Consider the following 19,190-nt stretch of genomic DNA (forward strand, 5'->3'; position numbering starts at 1 on the left):
ACCAGTTGGACCGGCTACGTGTGTGAATGCCGTGAATGCACGTGGCCCGGCGACACGACGGTACTGTGTATTAGTACCGGTAATTTCGCCACGATGCACCGGACGTGGATCACAGCGGAAGATAGATGACATTGTTTCCTGCGTCCCTCGAGAGGGTGGGACGGAGACGCACAAAAGCATCCCGACGGAGATGGGACGATCGAAGAGCGACGAAGACAGGTTCAATGAATCGAACAGGGCTGGACTATGATTGTGAGAGAACGAGGGTGCCGATGGTGTTAGAAGTAAGGAGAATTTAGAACGTGAATTCGAAGATCGAAATGGTTGCATACTTTGAAAGACGGTGTACCTTTTAGATTTGAAACATTTACGATGGCTATGGAACGTAATAATTTAATGATAATTTTAGATCAAATATTCGGAGACAACGTAGGAGCGCGTGTTCGTTAATTAAATGGAAGCTGCGAGTGCACGGTAATTGTTACATGATAGTAACTAGATTAGTTTCCTATAGTCGAATAGGATCGTATAGAATTACATTGCCTCGTACTAAGGTCTACTTTTACAAATTTTTCATTTTTAGTGTCGGGATCGCGCGATGATCCTGTCCTTAACTTTTACCGAGAAAAGCGGAATAAAAATTCCTACGATTCACGATCATTCTGCTCCTTCTTTCGCCGAATTACCGCGCGATCCCTCGAAACACGAGATATAACTGTACCTACGAACTTGTTCCTCTGGCAATCAGAAATGGCTTTCGAATCAACCGAAAATCGACTTTGAAAATCACCCGAAAATCAGCGAGGATCGTGCTTAAACCTTAACCTAACGACGTGTGATCCAAGAGCGACCGCAAAAAGTTCTCTTGCGGCGAGCGAGATAAAGACGATCGACGGGAAGACGAGATATCGAGGAGAAAACGATCACCGCAGGGAGATAGAAACCGAAAGAAGAAGAGAACAACCCCCAGAAGAAAAATGAAATAGGTTCTCTCTGTTTCAGCCGGTGAAATCGTCATTTGTCGCGTATCTAGCGGGCGCAGACGACGACGACGACGTCGACCGGAGGGGGTTGATAACAATGATAATGACGATGACGAGCAGGAACGACCGGCTCGAATGACAGAGTCTGCGGCGTCGAGTGAACTGCGCCAGCAGAAACAATGCCTGCTGAATTTCCGCTCCGATTATTCGCCACTGTGTAACGCATAAAACGAGCGCCGAATCTGATACGTGTGTATCCGCGTCTTGATGCTCGTCTCTCTCTCTATCTCTCTCTCTCTTTCTCTTTCTCTCTACAGGTTGTCGCAAAATACGTGCAAAACACTTTTGTGTGTAATCAACGTTTATATGTTTGCGATTCTTCGAATTTCAATCGTATTGTGAGTAGCATCTTGTTCCTACCTTTCGTAAACGCTTCAGTTCGCTTTTTCACCTGTCCCTTGGAAAACTGAAGAGCCACGAATATGCGACACCCTGTATATATTTCTCACTCTTTGATTCAGCCTGACGAGAAACGAGAATTTCAGCAAACAGTTCGCCGCTGCCGCGACGTTCACGCGAGACTTCGATACGCCTGCCGATGGAACGAGATCGCCAGCGATTGTATTGATCGATCCAAGCGTTGACACGTTCGACGCGTGAAATTGAAGGCTGCCATCGCAGCGGAGTCTTGGAGCAGAGAAAGATGCGCTTATATTGTTTAATCGTAATAGAAGCGCTATTGTATCAGGTCGTTTGAGCTAGCTGGCTTTCTGTTTAGTGTACAGGTTTCGCGATGAATCGGGAATATTGACAGTATTGGACATTGAACTGAATAACTTATGAATGTAATTCACAGGGTGTCTGTGGTAGTGATTACAGTTTAAAATTGTTCGCGAAATAGAATGGAATATTGCTGTTGACTGTAAATATAAATAATAGAAATATCTGGTTTTTTTTCATTATTGCCGATTCTTTTATTTTGAGAGATGTTTTTAAACGATTCTCGTGGGTTCTCGGATTGTGAGATGTGTGTTTTGAGAGATTTCTGGCACGCCACGCGTATGTAGATTGCGAAACGATCGTTTTTTAATTTACGAATAGATCGTGAATTATCGTAAAACGAATTAAAGATATATAGATTAAAAGAAAGAGTTGATGTTACACGTACAGATGAAAATTATATGTATCAGTGACAAAAATAAATGAACAATTTCTCAAATGACGGGCCAAAGATAATTTATAACTCGTAATATTTTAATAATAGCGGATTATATCACGACGATGATATAATTGTTAATATATAACTTATAATAATATGTAATAAACGAATAACCCATTTAAGATAAGATATATCGTAACTGAAAATTATTTCCATGTAAACCAAGTTTGGATCTCACAGTAGTAACAAAGTAGACCTTAATACATCAACCTTCATCTTTCACCCAAACTATCACGTTCTACGCTTCCATTCTTCCATACGCCCACGCAACTATATTACACAACAAATTCCCATTACCAGCACCATTACTTACACATACGTGCCTTCAACGTATGTATCTTCTTAAGCTACTTCCACCATTTCGAACACGTGCAACCCGCTTTTAACCACAATGCAACGACGTAACCAACCGGAAGTAATCCAGAGATCGCAAGATGCTCGACAAAAATCCGAGTTCCAAACTTACTTCGCCAAAACTATTTCTCCTCCTCGGGGAACCACGAAGTTCATAGAATCCTGTCTTATGTATCAAAGAAATTTAGAGAAACGGTGAGCATGATGAACATTCCCCGATAATTCTCGCGATTCTGAATGCCATCCTCGAGATCGCCGCAATGGGCGGCCCTTCGATCGTAAATCTTGTTCTTGACCCGCGCACGAACGACATAAATCCACCGACCTGGCGTTGTTCTGCGATTTTACTTCTTCCCTGGCCGGCTTTTATCCTAAAATATTATATCTGAGGGGGTTAGGCTGTCGCGACGCGAAGAAACTGTCGTCGCGAAGAAATAAAGCTAGGATTTCTCATAAACGTCAGACGCGTTTGTCTATGCGTTACCGTTACAGTGTATACGTGTTCCGATGAACTGTCGTATACAAACACGTCGAAGTAATCAAATATACAAATTGTTACGCGCATATGCATTAACCGGTCTTTGGATGTTTACGTTAAAAAATTCTCTTCGGCCAACAACGCTGCGTCGAATCGAAAGCAGCGAATGTAAGCGTCTAGACGCTCGCGCTTACGAGAAATCCCACCCTAAGATCGAAAAGGCGTAACGAAAGGAATCGAAAGTTCGCGCGAATTGAATTGGACGGGCTGGCAGGACTGTCGAAGGGCTCACCTGCCAGATTTAACGCAAAAAATAAACGTACGCTTTTATATCGGTGGTTTTAAGTACGCTCCATCGGCGTAAAACGCTCGAGCACGTCTGCGAACAATGCGGATCGTAAAGAGCGGACTCTCATTGGAAACGAAATATTCTCCGCTTTCATGTTGTTCTTGTTCTTCGCGCTTTTTTCCATCGGCTGGCGAAGGCAAAGTGGAATTTTTCGTTGTTTCGGAGCGAGGTTTGTGCGAATGTTTGGAAAGTGTCGAGTAGTTTGCTTTAGTTTAATGATTCCTGTAAGATGGGATAAAGTTCGAGAGCTTCTCTTCTCAGTGGTTAATTAGAGATTTGTAGCCTTGCAACGATTTTTACAACGAACTGCAAATTTTCACAAAATTTAGCCTCCCTCGTTTTTCATTGTGATTTTGGTATCGCTCGGGGCTGCGTACTGCGTATTACGAAATAACAAACGAGTTACTTGCGCTGCGTTATATTCGATCTCAGCGAGGACAAAAAGGATTGTACTATAAAATCGATGAATCGTTGCTTTCATACCATTCCCTCCCCGGTTTCCGCGGGACGTGTCCATGTCGCTGAATTGGCTCGCCAGTACGTGCTAATTTCGCGGAACAAAGCGTCCGCTATTTGGAGTGTACACAATATTCTTGACTTTAATCACGTAGAAAAATGCGAGCAAAGAGCGTCGTGCGATATCTCATTTGCGCTTTGTGCTTGGCGAAGCGACGCGAGAATTCAACGAAAAACATGGAAACTGCAAAAGAGGAATTTTCAAATGGTTATGGAAGGGATAATTAACATACCTTGGATATATTGTAAAGCAAACGTCTAAATTCCATTCGTATATTTTAGACATACTCTATGCATGTTGCAAGATATTAATTCCAAAACACTTACTTCCAAGTGAATCCTGAATTTTAATTTCTTGATCGAATCGGAAATTCTAAGTAGATGTGAAGAATTGAAATATCTTCTATTCTAAAAAATATTAGCATGATTTAGACAAAATATAAGAAATATCGCGTAAGCATGCCGATTTAAATAAAGACGAATTCAAACAATGGATGATCAATCTTTTTATATATAATTATATATATATATATATATATATATATATATATATATATATATATATATGCATTGAAATGCTTATTATTTTCACAAAATACCGAGTATAACTAGAGCTTATTAGATATGTAATATAAATCATCATTCTTAACATAAATCGTTTAATATTCAAAATTAAAACTTAAATTATTAAACTTGTATAGTAATCGTACCAACGACGTACATGTAGCACAAATCTGGTGTCTTGTAAAATTTTATGTACGTATTCGTTCCATTCATGATATAATATATTGTATATAATGTATTATATACATACGTATAATCAACTATAATTCAACAAATAATAAATTGTTGAACTGCGAGACAAGTTAAGAGAAGAATATTCAAAAAGTCCCTAAATGTATAGCTCGTAATAAAATTTCAAAATTTATAGGTTATTACTTACTAAAATAATAATATATGAAGATTTTCTACGTTCTTAATTTCACACGAACTTGAATGTTTACCTGCATCGTGGCTGATTCTTAATTGATGAATAATCCGATTCTCGTCTGTTATAATTACTATATAATTTCAAACAATAATCGAGTATTAAATCATGATTAAATCCAATTTAAATCTTTATTAATTTACACCGTTTACCACGTTATGAAACACTCAACGGCATCTGCTGTTTTTACACAAAGCTAGTACTCGATTGATAATACCATATGCTATACAATCGAGCAGAGTATTTTATACTCTTCTCGTAAGAGGGCTACAGTTTCCTGTTTCTTTTAGTTCACGATATAAGTACGGTACGTTTCGTAATGTCAGACTCTCGTATTTATTATTTAAAATATATACAATTAATGAAATTGACAGATTAATAATAGTTACAAATTGTTGTTAATTGTTTCGTAACGCCATATAATTATTCTCAGTATCATATTCGGCTTATTTCGTATTGATCTCAATGGATTAAGACTCTATCTCTGCATGGTTTTTCTAGCCGTATAACAACAAAAGCTGTGAAATTCCAATATTTTAACGCTAGATACTTTTTCATGAATTCTATAAAAAGCCCGTGTTACAAACATTTTGTTTTAATATTAAAGTGAAATTTTGTTTTGTTTCTTGTCTAGAATTCAAATATTACTTTAACATAACCTACAATAGTGCATTAATTTTAGATCTTATTTAATAATTATGTCATAACGTGTGTTTATTTTAATCAAAGATGGATTTTTTGCGCAATAAAATTTATTATTGCAATATAATTCCGAATTTTACAAATGTGATTTCTTCTGTTAGAAATGGCAGATGCACCTGCTGAATCAAAGGCGAAAACAAAAGCAGTCAAGAAACCAAAGGAGAAGCCAGTAGAGCCTCCTCCTTTGAAAAAGAGACCTTTCAAAAGGCACGGACGTCTTTATGCAAAGGCCATTTTCACAGGATATAAACGAGGGCTTCGTAATCAACATGAACACACAGCGTTACTTAAAGTTGAAGGAGCGAGGACTAAAGGGGATTCAGATTTTTATGTAGGAAAACGATGTGTCTATGTATATAAGGTAACTTCTATTACGTTTCCATTAATTCTTTTATTTCAATTTCGTACTGTGGTACGTGAGAATATGAATTGATATATAGTCATGGATATAAGTCAAACAATGTTGTAATCGTGATATGTTAATCGTTCATAGGCAAAGAATAAGACACCTGTTCCTGGCAAGAAAAGCAGGAAAACAAAAATTAGGGCTATTTGGGGTAAAGTAACCCGGCCACATGGAACCAGTGGTTCAGTGCGTGCTAAGTTTAAGAAGAATCTGCCAGCTAAAGCTATGGGCCATCGTATCAGAATTGTAAGTTGTTTAATAATTCACCTAGTTACGTAATATATAAGTATGAATTTGCTAATATTGTTATTTTATTACAGATGCTGTACCCCAGTCGGATATAAATAAATTTTTCTGTTGTATAAAATAAGTAAATAAATAACCATTTGGTACTAAATATGATGTTTTTCTCTCTTTTCTTGTTTTCTCATTTATTTTTTATTACTGTCTACGATATTTCATAAATGCTAAACCTATTCAATTTTAATATTAAATCAAGTTTCAATTGTAATTACACTTTAATCTAAAAATTTAACGCTTGAATTTGATTCCAACAGAGTCGTAAATTATGAGATGGTTAAATATAACCTTAAATTTCATACATGTAATATATGTAGCATATTTTAGTTAATGCGACAATAATATTTAAAATTAAAAGCAGTTCCTGATATTACATTAAATAAAAAATGAAACATACCTGTAAAACGTAAGTAAAAAATTAATATTGATTGCATAAATTTGGGAGGAAGCCATTTTCTGTCATCTACGCATCTACCTACACACTGAAGCTTAAAGTGCAATCTCTACGTTGAAATACGCACAGCACTAACTGACTATCATATCTACGCGCTGTATGGTGTGTAATATTTTCGGCGTAATCGAAGTAAATAACGCGATCCGTTCGTTTCATTATACGGGAGAAAAAAGGGTTTTTCTCCTAACAGTGTCACAATGCTTTGTGCGTTCATCTAAACAAACCAAAAAGGAAAGGGGACAAAGATGATGTTTTGCTGTTTGAGAAACTGTTTTGACGGCCTTGGCTTCGCCGCAACTCAAACACAGAAGAGAGGACCAAATCCTATATCTTTAGATACATCCTACATGGGTAACTTTTACCTTCTATTACTGAAATAACGTTAATAATAGTGTTTGAGAACGTTAACGATACTCATATCATTGTATTTGCATAAAATTTACGTTTTTAACCGTTCCGCAAGATAAGGATATGCACTTAGTGTCACTGATGATATTTATGTATTCCGGTCATAACGAGAGTTCTGTTTTTACGTAATCTATACTAACGATAAGAAATTTTACGAGAAATAGCAGTGCTTAAGCAAAATATTACCCAATTGGTGTAGGACATGAAGTTGTGATAGTAAAAAATGGTCTAAGAGTGTGTGGTCGTGGTGGTGCCTTAACAAATGCTCCTCTTGTCCAAAGTAAAAGTTATTTTGAAATAAAAATACAACAAGGTGGTATATGGGCCATTGGATTAGCCACTAGATCTACAGATCTGAACGTTACAACTGGAGGAAATGATAAAGAAAGTTGGGCTCTCAATTTTGATTCTATTGTAAGGCATAATCAGCAAGAAATACATAAGATTCAAAGTCCAGTCCAAGAAGGAGATATTATCGTAAGTACAAATTACTGGGGGATATATCAGTTCATAAATTAATAACCTTTTGTTCATCAGGGTGTGTCTTATGACCACATAGAACTTAATTTCTACTTAAATGGAAAACCGATAGGTGCTCCAGTAATGGGTATAAAGGGAACCGTGTATCCAGTACTCTATGGTAATTATTTTCAAACTAAAAGAATATAGTAATGTTTTAACAAGTTAAAAAAAAAATAATCTTTCTTTATAGTGGATGATGGGGCCATTTTAGACTTAATTTTGGATAACTTTACTCATCCCCCACCCACAGGTTTTGAAAAAATTATGCTAGAGCAATCATTACTCTAGCAAAGACATTCCTACTTATTATAAGTGTCAATCTCTTTATACCTTGGCACTCAAAGCATTATATGTCCATCCTATATCTGTCTAACATTAAAGTATGGAATCAAAAATTATTCTAATCTAGACAGAAATTCTTGAAATATAGCATTATGAATAAGAAATATTTCTCTTAATAATGTACAAATATATTTAATTAACAATTGCAAAATAAACATTTTAATTTATATCTTGTCTTTATCTTTCTTTTTTATTATTCCTATAGAATGATATCTATAAGAATTAATGCTTATAATACTATAATGATAATATTAACAAATGTGACCTAGGCTAATTTGAATTTGGTATATTTTAATATAACTACATATATATATAGTTTTTGTATAATTGTTTAATAATCAAATAACATAATTTTAAATATGTGTACAACTTACATATAATATTTTTATATAATATATATATATATATATATATGTCTGTATAAGATTGTATATAATATTGTGTACACAACAATTTATTGTTCCTTAATGATTTAATGGTATGGTATGTACACTGGCTGGCTTACATAAGGTACCATTGGCTTAGGCCTATATTTTGCTTTATTAGGCTACTGTCATGGATTTTTGTCCTCATTATTCTTTTTTTTTTATTACAACTTAAATTCATGCTAAAAATTTCAAATTACATATTAAAGCTAGCCTTTCATTCACGCTAATCTGACGAGTATGAGTTCATTTTTACAATGCTGATAATGCAAGTAACTATCAACCCCATAAATGTTATAGTCACAAGCATCCTGTTGCACACGTAATGAGATAAACATACTAACACGATGAAAAAATGGCAGAGATACATGTAATTAGTGAAACTTAAAAGATTCGATAAAATAATACACGATGTTCCTAAATATGTGATGTTAATTTTAAAATACTGCACACCCTGTGTGATTTAATTTCGATCATTTCTAAATTATTTCGAAGATGTTAGCGTATAGCGAAGGCAAGTACGCGAAAATAGCGATATATTGCTAAAAATCTGTTCCTGTGCATCAGTTGCTTAAACGATCGTTTGTGTTTTCATCCAAGTAGATACCTTCTAATTATATTATTGTACCTATATATCAAGTGGAAAGATCTTGAAATACATCTTTTCACTTATTGCAATTATAATGATCACTCTGTTTAAGAACATATAAAAGTTTCCTTTTTACAATTGCTTTTAACAAGCTCTCTGCATTTTTGTAAAAACTTATTAAATCTTTGGTCCTTAACGTTACTTTTAAATGATCATTATCGTTAATCATATTACATACTTAATATTATATATATATTTATAAATAGATTGCCCATAAGTTGTTCACGTATGAATGATAATAGTACCAAATTAATTCTTGTCTACACTTTTAAATAATACTCCAAAAACATTATACTTCATTTTGTCAAAAATTAAATTGATACTACTATCAACCACAAGTCAACAAAAAAGAAACACATTTAACATAGGCCATAGAAAGCCTGAAATTTAAGAACGTTAGAAAAGACGATATACTTTTCCAGTTATTATAAATCATTTCTAATAGCAAAGCTAAAAGAACAGATCCATTTGTTTTATATCACTCATGGCACTCATTTTATGATTCAACTTACAATATAAACGTGGTAATCATACAGAAGACTAATGGTACACGTTAAAACCCACGTATTCACCGGACGCATACAATGTTCATAAATGTTTGTGAGCATTTAGAGATATTACATAAGCATTATATTACATAGCATTTATGATGAACACTGGTCCACATAAATGCTAACGAACAACAACAACATCCGTGAACACTTTTCGTCGATGATGTTATCTTTTTTTGCACTAGACACAAATGATAACGAATTTCATTTGAAATGTAATTATACGACGACATCAGCAACGCTCACGAACGTTTCTGAACATTTGTGAAAGTTTACGTGTGCCACGCATTTCTATTAGTCGCTGAAGAAGTTTGGAAACGTTCGTGGATCACTTACGTAATCGACGAATACGCTGCTAAAGAGAGCTTTTGCATCTTGCTTCGTAATGATTTAATGCTAGTTATCTAAATATATCTAATGTACATAGAATATATTACATTTATTTGATGACTGGATGAAATATTTATAATGGTAACCCATTGAGTCTTATTGCACGTGTGATTCTAACACATTAAACAAGTACATGATCTTTTCAACTTAACGCGATTTACTTAATTTTGTAATGCAATAATTATTACCTTTGAACGAAAGATTGATTAAGCTCTAAATACGACTCTTTCAATGTTTGCATGTAAGTAACAAATTAAAACAATTTAACTGAAAGGAATGTGTGCTAAAACAACATGATCTTTGTGAACAGTTACACTGACAAATAATCAGCATCTAATATTAAACACGTTTATCCAATGATCATTCATTCCAACATTCACATGAACAGTTTATCACTTAAGCTATATAAATCGCTTTTATTAATCCTATTACCACTTTATTCAAATAACACTGCAAATAATTCTATTAAAAAATATAGACTTTTAGATATATTTACAAAATTAATTTGTAATATTTATCCTTCCATTGAAAACCGCTATAAATAGAGATTTTTATACATGCTGTATATTATGTCACTTTTATTATCTCTTTCACGTGTTAATTAGGAATATCGATTGTAATCTAATTTATAACCTCAGATGTAATTTTAAAGCAAGAAATATTTCATTTTTTTTCATTCTTTTTAAACAGAAGCAGGCATAATTACATTTCTTAAATGATACTTTTAATTTGCTATAGAATAACGATTAAAGATACCACTATTGTAGAATTTACATCATATACGGTATGTGTTGAAAGTAAATTTAATCGTAAAAACGAAAAAATAAAGCAAGAAGATTATGTATCAATTCATATTAGTAATTGAAGCCATAAATTCCAAAGCAGCATAAGTCCACTGTTTCACATTATATGAGTCATTGACAGAACTGTTTTTAGTTTACTCAAATCTATCTAATAACATTTTTAAACAATGCAAATATGCCATCCTGCACGACAATTTTCAACAACAATGACATCACGCAGTTATTCTAATTTAAAGAAAACACCAGTTTCAACTTTTGGTGCGCAACATGCTTATAAAGATAAGATGTCATTAAAACTTGCAGAGTGCCAGCCGGTGAACTCAAATCATCGCACATGCTTCGAAAACTTATTACAGAAATATAGATTCACTGAGAAATCTAGAATGATGACTCACGCAGTAAAATTTGGGTCAACGAATAAACATGTTTTTTTGTTAAATACCATTTTTTTAATAAGTTGGCTGAAAGTACAATAATAAATTACTCGATAATTTCCAAAACAGCACAAGTTTACGATTTTACGAAACATCCTACAAAGAACATGATTATTTAATAACGAATAAAAAAGATATATATATACATATATATAATGAAAATGTATGTACAATTGATACTTACAGCAAAAAATCAACAAAATCGATAATGAATTAAGAATGATAAACAAAAGAAGATTGATTTTCTCGAAATATTGATTGATAGACTGGTGCTATTTTGGAATTCACGGCTTCAATTTTTATTACTAAATTATAGAACTAATTTTTATCACTTTTGAAGAATACTAAAACAAATACATATAAAATATTGAGTATCATATGAAATACTAGACATTTATATTTTTGCAAAACATATTAAAGTTAACATTTTTTCCTAATCCTATTAGATTTTTTCATGTAAGTAGTAAGTATGCATTCAAGAAATAATTATAGTATCTTTTCCCTTGAATTGACTTCGTAATACACATCAAAAAAATCTGTTTGCAAGCTTTCATCTTATACGAAGTAAAAACATTAACAAAATCCAAGTTTAAATATGATATATTTTAAGCAAAAATTGCATTAAATGGAAGAACTCTTTAAAAAAAATTATGAACATTATATAAATCATAAAAAAATTTGTGTGATTATATATTTCATTTCATATATAGCTACCGATAGAGGATTCCAAGGATTTATTCCAAGATCCTCTCTGGGCTCTCTTTGGTCTTATCCACATTATTTTCTATAAACACTTTTGGTAAGTTCTATGCAGACTACTGCCGCATATAATAATTCTATGTAAAATTTCTTTTTTCTTTCAAGGATGATTCCCTGAGATACTCAGATTCAGAGCAACATTTTTCTCGCTCGGCCATGAATGCAAAGCATCGATATTATCTATCAGTAACATACTTACATATCATTCAACATCTGTAGTATCTTCTATGACAGAATCCCAATTGAATTCCGTTGCACTTTGCCTAGAAGGTAATTCTCCAAGGTGTTGAAATCGTTGTACAAAGTATGGATCGCGATCTCTAAGTCGTTTGAACCTTTGGAACGCAAGATTTTTTGCGAAATCATACAGTTCTAGATCCAGTCTGTTTAATCTACGCACAGCATCTAACTGCTCTGTGCTTAGGGTAGCCATTGTGGCAGCGCTTAACGTCGCGTTATGTTGTTCAAACGCAACGGCAAATCTCATTCCGAATGTTTCTTCAAAGGAATACTGTCCCACCTATTCAATTTTAAGGTAATTTTATAACATGTACGCATGTAGGTAAACGTATAAAATGCAAATCGACTAAATGAATTTTTTATATAGCGCGCAACAAATTTCGCGAGGAAATTGAAAATTTCAACTCGTGTAAAAGCAAATCGATAATACGAAATATTGTACTTATATACTAATTTCTTTTAAATTTTTTAATTTTTTCAAAAGTCATTTCTAGAGATATATATACATTGGAATAACTAAGTTTAAAAAATTAAAGGGGATTTTAAAGATTGTCGCGTAGTTTAGCAGTTGTACTAATTTTTAATTTTTTTATTAAAGGAAGCATATACAAATAAAACATTTTTAAATGTTTTTTTTTTAAATAAAACATTATTCTTTTTGTATGATAAGCGAAAATCTGTGACATACAATTTTCTCCTATTAAGTAGTAGCGTAATAATCTAACACAATTTAAATGCGTTTTAATAAAATGCATACATATTAGTTAGCGTTAAGTTAGCAATAGCGTGACAATTTACGAACTACGACGTATTAGAAGATCAGAGTTTGATAGTACAAACAGTGCTAAAAACGTATTAACTTACATAAAGCAGAACTTATATAATTGCTTCGTTTCGTATTATTCGTACTAAGTCGATTTTTAGAATCTTTCTATACTTTTTCCGATATCAAATATTATGAATATGTTAGATGCATTAAATAACAATGATATAAAAATATAATTTTCATCAACATGCATTTTAAACGAGGAAAGATCTTTTTAAGACCGCAACGTTAAAAGCGTGGAATATTTACAAGCATATTTATCGTCCATGTACGGGTAGGTAAGACAAATATTTACATTAAGAGCTACTTTCCAAGAGATAATTGTTAGGTAAAACATCAAATGTCTTATTAATACAGGCGGTCCTAGCAATTTAGTAGCCGAAATAATAACTTCCAAAATTTAAATAGTTGACAAACAAAAATTTACAAATAAATTAAAAACAATAAAATAAGTGTTAATACGATAAAATAAAATATTAAAAATATTTTAATCAATAGATTGGTTTAAATTTTCTTATATTGCAAAATGACAACTAAAATTAAAAATAATTTCTTAGCGATATTTATAAAGATTATTACAGTACTAACAAAATGGCAATGCTAGAATATATAAACATACAGGCAGTACAACATATATGAACATGCATTTAATTATTAACAAAAAAATTAGTTCTTACTTTCTGGTATTCAGTCAACATGAAGAAAGGCATGAATTGCAAATTGTGCTTAGCACTAGCCAACATGAGACGATCTCTCTCCAAGCTGCTGAGCGTAGAATTGTAACAACCAACAATTGATAGATCAGCCAACATTCTTGTTTGACGGTTACTTGCCAAATTATATGGACACGCCATAAACTACATAAATGTTGTCAAAAAGGTTTAGATTTTAAATAAAATTTTGTCCTATTATCATTATATAGCTTTTTTATGTTTATGATATTTATTAACCAGAACCAATGTAAATAAATTTTTATGTTTTAAAATATTATATCAATGAAATAATTACTGCTTTTATAGCAGAGAACATATCTATACAAGAAGGAAAAATTGTATCTATTTAGAGAAAGAAAAATAAAGATAAGGAGAAATACTTTATCTTAATGTGTTTCTAAATGTGAAAGCCTTTCAGATAACATACTTAATGTTTTACTTATGAAAGAGATCACTATGATGAATTTATAAGAATACTAATATATAAAATGCTTACAGATTACCAAATATCAATAAAATCAATAAATGTAATATTACCTGTTCCAAAGATACCCCTTGCCAACTAGATCCAGGATAACACTGTGGTATGTTTGCTTGAGTTCCTCCACACCAATGACGAGCTCCTCTCCATGTTGCACCCCTTTGTACGTGTCTAAACTCAGACAGATACCGTGCAACAGGATCCCTTATTATAGTTATATAAAAGTATCTACGTTTTATGCCATCCCCTTCAATTTTATTTAATTCTGTATCGACACAGCTAGTCAATTCTGTCCAGTCAGCATGTAGACCACACTTCCAACCGGTAGAATATCGTGAAAAAAGCCAATTTTCATTGCGATTTGGACGGAAACAAAAACAACGCTTGCGTCTTCTTTGACAAGAACATGGTCTTTGCAGATCTAAATCTCTAACTAAATGTTTTCCAAACAATGTACCCCCTGTAACATAAAGAAACATTAAAAAATTAACAAATATAATTTTCAAATATTTTAACTTTCTTAGTACTCTTATTACTTTATATATATATATATATATATATATTAATAATTTAAACAAACGTTCATGACATGCATATTCTATTATTCTGTATGTTGATAAAGAGAAGCTTATGGGAGGTATGCACATGGAAAACAAAAAGGAAACACAGATATGCATGCATAGCATATTAAACAGGGCAACATCCCTGAATTGTTCTTTCTCCTTCTAAGATACAGCTTGAAGGTTTCACAGTGTCTAATGAATAATGCAAAGATTCAGTTGTACAATGGTCAGAAGGGATGTTGCATTGTTTTTATTAAGCCATAGGATTGGTTACCATTAGTCCAAAGGAAAGTGAAAAATCAATCAAAAATATGTTTATGCAGTCTATAATCTCTGCAGTAGCTGGTTTATGTAATTGTATCCAATTTTTCTGTTATCAGCAAATTTGCAGATAATCAAACTTTGTTAAACATATAAATAAACACAACAGTCATGGAAAAAGAAATTTATATCTTGACAGAAATAAATATTTTTACATATAACAAAATTTTATTTTCATGAAAATTTTAATTACACTTTTTTCATAAACTGCATTCAACAAAAATAGAATGGGGAGGACTGACACACATGGACAGCTAAGACAAAAAAAAGAGATGAATTAAACAACAATGCAAACCCAACTTACCAGTTTTCTGAATGTGCAAGAAAACGATGACATCGTGACCGTTGATGTCAAACTGAAAGGTATCATTGGTAAACACATCGTCGTAACCAAGGCTCCCTTGAATACTCTGCAATCTAAAGGCAGGATGTACCGAGAGCAGGCCATTTTTGTCGAATTCGACGGAAACGGAAGACAAACCGGAGCCGGGACCAGCGGACAGACCCTCGGACAATCTCACGGACTCCTTGATCTCGCGGCTCGTGAGAGCACAGACGTGATCGGGGCAGAAGTAGCCGAGATAAATGATGCCCGTGAGCGCGAGAAACAAACATATCCCTACAACGCTACGTAACCGAGTCCTCCGTGCTCGTGACTCCATCGTCGCGGACCTCTCGCATAAATCGTCCTTTACCAGGACCGAGAGTACGCTAACGCCTTCTTCGCTTGACCGTCTGCCCATTATCGCGCCCCATGTTTTTTTTCACCACTAAACACACCGCGTACCGCTCGCCGATGCGGCCTGACCAAAACTACTCTCCCAGAGAACGTCGGCCATGACAGATACTCCGTATCCCTACCACGCGCCTTCGTCATACAATCGTCGCGTCGCCCCGCCGCGATTCTCTTATGGACATTGTCTGGTATTCGTCTGTAACAGTTTCTCTAAGTGAAGAGGGGAGATCGTGAGTTTATTTAAAAGTGCGAACTTACCGAGTGTACACGGCTGCAGCCACCTATATACGCATACTTATGCACTCTACCACCGTGCATCTATTTAAAGCAATATCTTTTGTCTTTTTGCATCGAGAGTTTCGGGTAAGTTTCACAGCTGCCTGCTATGAATGGTCATTTTCGGAAACGTTAATGATTATGATTGTTTTCTTATGAATATCTCCTTTCTATAGAGAAAATTAAGATATATGTATATGTTTTTTTCTTTACATATTAAATGTATGATAGTTTTTATCCGAATTTATTTGTAAGAAATTGTTGGAATCTACGCGGTGAAATGATCATATCGATGTTTGATTTTAAAGAAATTTGGGCGTTGTATATATTATTTATGTGAAAGCTATAATATACATTTGATCGTTTATTATGTTTAAATAATATTAGAAGATAATGAGGTTAATAGGGTTTAATTATATAAAAATTCAAAATTATCAATACATCAGCTTAGCGCCTTTTTTCGATCGCTGTGAAGTAAGTTGCAATACAAATGGAAGCGACTACATATTGCATCACTTCAGATTGTAGTCGAGTATATACTTACTTAGCCTATAATCTGTTATAACCTAATTTCATCTGTCAAAATTTTTATCTTGTGTTACTGTCACATCATACAAATTTGTTGTGTAAATTGGTTATATTTTTGGAACTCTTAAATTTTTACAAGTAAGTATTTTGTTATATAAATTTATAATATTTGTTGCAAGCTTTTTTAAATTAATTAGGAAGTGGTACGTTGGTGACTTGTTAATAAATATCTGAAGCAATATTCGATTTAATTGTTGCCTATATACTAATTATTATAGTTAAAAATACAATGAAAGTAGTTATGAGTACAAAGTTTCACTCTTGATTCTATTTTATTCTTTCTATTTTTCTGACAAGACACATACAGATAAGTATTTTTTAGAAATTTATAGTCCATTATGTTAACCTTGTATTTATTTCTTAATTCATGGATCATTAATGGAAATATATGCATAAGCAATTTATAATGATTTTTTGTTTGACATTTAGAATGACAACCATCGAGTTGCTCGAGGATAGGATTATGGAATTAGAAAAACAGATATATGGACTTGCAAAGAAAAATGAAACTAATGATATTTCATTGGAGAATCCTGTAGTCGATAATATTTTACATGTGAATACGCTGATTTCATCTGCAATGTCGGGACGGGAAAAAGCAAATCTAATGATAAAACGATTACCAGAATTAAATAATTATCTAGATCCGATAATTGAAAGTTCTGAAATACCAATAGAGGCTAAAGTTCAATTGTTACTAGCAATGGCACCAGAAATCAAGCAAAATTATGAAATGTTGAAACAGGTGCAAGAACTAGTGCCCGTGTTAGAAACTGATCGTTTAAGAAATGTTCCAGAATTGACAAATAAACTCAACGATTTGAATCTATCATATCTTAAATTATATGAAGATACTCAAGGATTAAATAACCATATAAATGAAGTTTTTTCCAAGTACAATGAAGTGATAACTAGTATTTCAAAATCATTAATTACTATAGATGCTATCGTGACAGCAGCTGAAATAGCAAAAACACCCAAAAAACAATTAGATTAAGAAAGGATTGCATAAATAATTCATAAGAAAAATTGTTATTTATTATTTCATGAATAAAATTATTTATATTTAAAATAAAACAGCTTTGTATTCATTTAAAATACATTTATTTTTATCTTAGCATGTAAAAATACTTACGCATTCATCAATGACTATGCATACATAAACATATTTTATTATTGTATCTCTTCGTAACAATGTATTTTATTAAAACACTTATATATTATATACATTTATATAACCCTATCTATTTCTTAACCTATACCGTCGTTCATTTCAGGAATCCTTCTTTAGGATCTCTGAGACAAACTGTTGATTGAATAACTGGGTGTATTTATCTGATGGTCTCTCATTTCCAATAAATATTTTCATATTGCTGTTACTCTTTTGAATCTAATAAGAGGATTTAAATGATTCGCATGGACATTACACTAATTAGTAACACTAGACCTTTGTTAATATCTCTCTGACATAGTAAACTGCAAAGTGTATGTCAGCAAGAATACATTAGAAATAGTTGTTACATGAAACCTGTTGATTATTCAGCAGAGTAAACGAGTGTATTAAACGTTCCACATCTTTTCATATGTATAGAACAGCATTCTTAGGAGACCTATTTCGCTAACTTGTAAAAAAATCTCTTACAATGTTAAGCATATTAAACAGTCACTTTATACAGTATTTACAAACGTCTTAATTGTAAATATCATGTATCGCCAATTATATGTACCTCCGTCATAAATTTTATTTCTTATATATAGCGCAAAAGCTCGCCACGGAATATTGCACTACCTATTAATCGGTATTATAGAGACAGGAAAAAAGATCACGATTCAGAACACCTTTTTTTCATGTAGAATCAATTATGGCCGCGATTGTATTATTATCTGTTGAACGCGTTCTTTGCATTTAAATAGGAACATACCGTTTGAAAAATACAGACGGATACAAATTAAGTACATAATTTTTATGTCTCATGAATTTTAACAGGAACTTCGACATTCAATCGGATAGTTCCCCTTCCAATGAATTTCTTTATTTCGTTTCTACTGTTCGTTCGTTCCAGTGTATCGTTGTCGTCAATTCGTTTTAAATCAAATTAAAATTCATCTAATGCTCGCGCATCCTCGTAAAAAGAACGTAATCACGTTTATAGCACTTTAACTTTGCGTTTGCAAAGCGGGTACGGAGTTTCGCAACCAAGATAATGCTGGTTCCACGCTAGAGTAAATTGCCGGATGACCTCTCGAACATCTGCTATGGTGACTCAGTAGCCCTTGAATTTCCCATCTGACCGATCCTCCGCCAGTTTCACACATTAGAGGTGCTCCTTCGTCGTTCTGAGAGAAAAACAAAATAAAAATATAGATATCAACATAAATGAATTATTCAGTTTGTTAAAAGATAGAGTTAGAAA

The 19,190-nt window shown here is 33.0% G+C and overlaps 5 protein-coding genes and 1 long non-coding RNA gene across 7 annotated transcripts in view; 3 read left to right on the forward strand and 3 right to left on the reverse strand.

The window, feature by feature from the left end:
• The window catches only part of LOC138183658 (uncharacterized), a 47,075-nt gene extending 40,248 nt beyond the window's left edge, over positions 1 to 6,827 (reverse strand). Inside the window, exon 1 of the long non-coding RNA XR_011174112.1 lies at positions 6,693 to 6,827. This is a non-coding gene — a long non-coding RNA (uncharacterized LOC138183658). The remainder of the gene's footprint in view (positions 1 to 6,692) is intronic.
• On the forward strand, positions 5,658 to 6,392 carry RpL35A (ribosomal protein L35A). Its single transcript, XM_069120905.1, has 3 exons — positions 5,658 to 5,950; positions 6,083 to 6,241; positions 6,316 to 6,392. Exons 1-3 carry the CDS (start codon positions 5,693 to 5,695, stop codon positions 6,337 to 6,339), a joined length of 441 nt encoding a protein of 146 aa, XP_068977006.1. The 5' UTR covers positions 5,658 to 5,692; the 3' UTR covers positions 6,340 to 6,392.
• Positions 6,817 to 8,190, forward strand: LOC138183652 (SPRY domain-containing protein 7). Its single transcript, XM_069120901.1, has 4 exons — positions 6,817 to 7,100; positions 7,357 to 7,634; positions 7,695 to 7,797; positions 7,870 to 8,190. Exons 1-4 carry the CDS (start codon positions 6,995 to 6,997, stop codon positions 7,965 to 7,967), a joined length of 585 nt encoding a protein of 194 aa, XP_068977002.1. The 5' UTR covers positions 6,817 to 6,994; the 3' UTR covers positions 7,968 to 8,190.
• A 102-nt stretch (positions 8,191 to 8,292) lies between these two features.
• Hs6st (heparan sulfate 6-O-sulfotransferase) lies at positions 8,293 to 16,036 on the reverse strand. Its single transcript, XM_069120882.1, has 4 exons — positions 15,481 to 16,036; positions 14,349 to 14,752; positions 13,776 to 13,955; positions 8,293 to 12,552 (listed from the first exon to the last, which is right to left on the reverse strand). The coding sequence occupies exons 1-4, from the start codon at positions 15,917 to 15,919 to the stop codon at positions 12,235 to 12,237; spliced, it is 1,341 nt and encodes a 446-aa protein (XP_068976983.1). The 5' UTR covers positions 15,920 to 16,036; the 3' UTR covers positions 8,293 to 12,234.
• A 134-nt stretch (positions 16,037 to 16,170) lies between these two features.
• On the forward strand, positions 16,171 to 17,874 carry LOC138183653 (dynactin subunit 3). The gene is made up of 2 exons (XM_069120902.1): positions 16,171 to 16,854; positions 17,206 to 17,874. The coding sequence occupies exon 2, from the start codon at positions 17,207 to 17,209 to the stop codon at positions 17,771 to 17,773; it is 567 nt and encodes a 188-aa protein (XP_068977003.1). The 5' UTR covers positions 16,171 to 16,854; position 17,206; the 3' UTR covers positions 17,774 to 17,874.
• A 70-nt stretch (positions 17,875 to 17,944) lies between these two features.
• The window catches only part of LOC138183634 (uncharacterized), a 56,510-nt gene continuing 55,264 nt past the window's right edge, over positions 17,945 to 19,190 (reverse strand). For both annotated transcript variants that reach the window (XM_069120863.1, XM_069120864.1), the window contains one exon: positions 17,945 to 19,113. In XM_069120863.1, coding sequence (XP_068976964.1) covers positions 18,934 to 19,113 — 180 coding nt within the window. In that variant the 3' untranslated portion in view covers positions 17,945 to 18,933. The remainder of the gene's footprint in view (positions 19,114 to 19,190) is intronic.

Source organism: Bombus flavifrons, chromosome 9 (genome assembly GCF_040668555.2).
Source record: "Bombus flavifrons isolate JBK064 chromosome 9, iyBomFlav1_principal, whole genome shotgun sequence".
NCBI lineage: Eukaryota > Metazoa > Arthropoda > Insecta > Hymenoptera > Apidae > Bombus > Bombus flavifrons.

Bases quoted from the DNA above. Each gene is read 5' to 3' on its own strand.
- LOC138183652 (XM_069120901.1), top strand. From the start codon at position 6,995: ATGATGTTTTGCTGTTTGAGAAACTGTTTTGACGGCCTTGGCTTCGCC. The intron at 7,635-7,694 runs GTAAGTACAAAT...TTTGTTCATCAG, and splicing joins TCCAAGAAGGAGATATTATC to GGTGTGTCTTATGACCACAT. The intron at 7,798-7,869 runs GTAATTATTTTC...CTTTCTTTATAG, and splicing joins CGTGTATCCAGTACTCTATG to TGGATGATGGGGCCATTTTA.
- RpL35A (XM_069120905.1), top strand. From the start codon at position 5,693: ATGGCAGATGCACCTGCTGAATCAAAGGCGAAAACAAAAGCAGTCAAG. The intron at 5,951-6,082 runs GTAACTTCTATT...AATCGTTCATAG, and splicing joins GATGTGTCTATGTATATAAG to GCAAAGAATAAGACACCTGT. The intron at 6,242-6,315 runs GTAAGTTGTTTA...ATTTTATTACAG, and splicing joins TGGGCCATCGTATCAGAATT to ATGCTGTACCCCAGTCGGAT.
- LOC138183653 (XM_069120902.1), top strand. From the start codon at position 17,207: ATGACAACCATCGAGTTGCTCGAGGATAGGATTATGGAATTAGAAAAA.
- Hs6st (XM_069120882.1), bottom strand. From the start codon at position 15,919: ATGGGCAGACGGTCAAGCGAAGAAGGCGTTAGCGTACTCTCGGTCCTG. The intron at 14,753-15,480 runs GTAAGTTGGGTT...TTTATGTTACAG, and splicing joins CTTGCACATTCAGAAAACTG to GGGGTACATTGTTTGGAAAA. The intron at 12,553-13,775 runs GTAAGAACTAAT...AAAATTGAATAG, and splicing joins TGTTGACTGAATACCAGAAA to GTGGGACAGTATTCCTTTGA.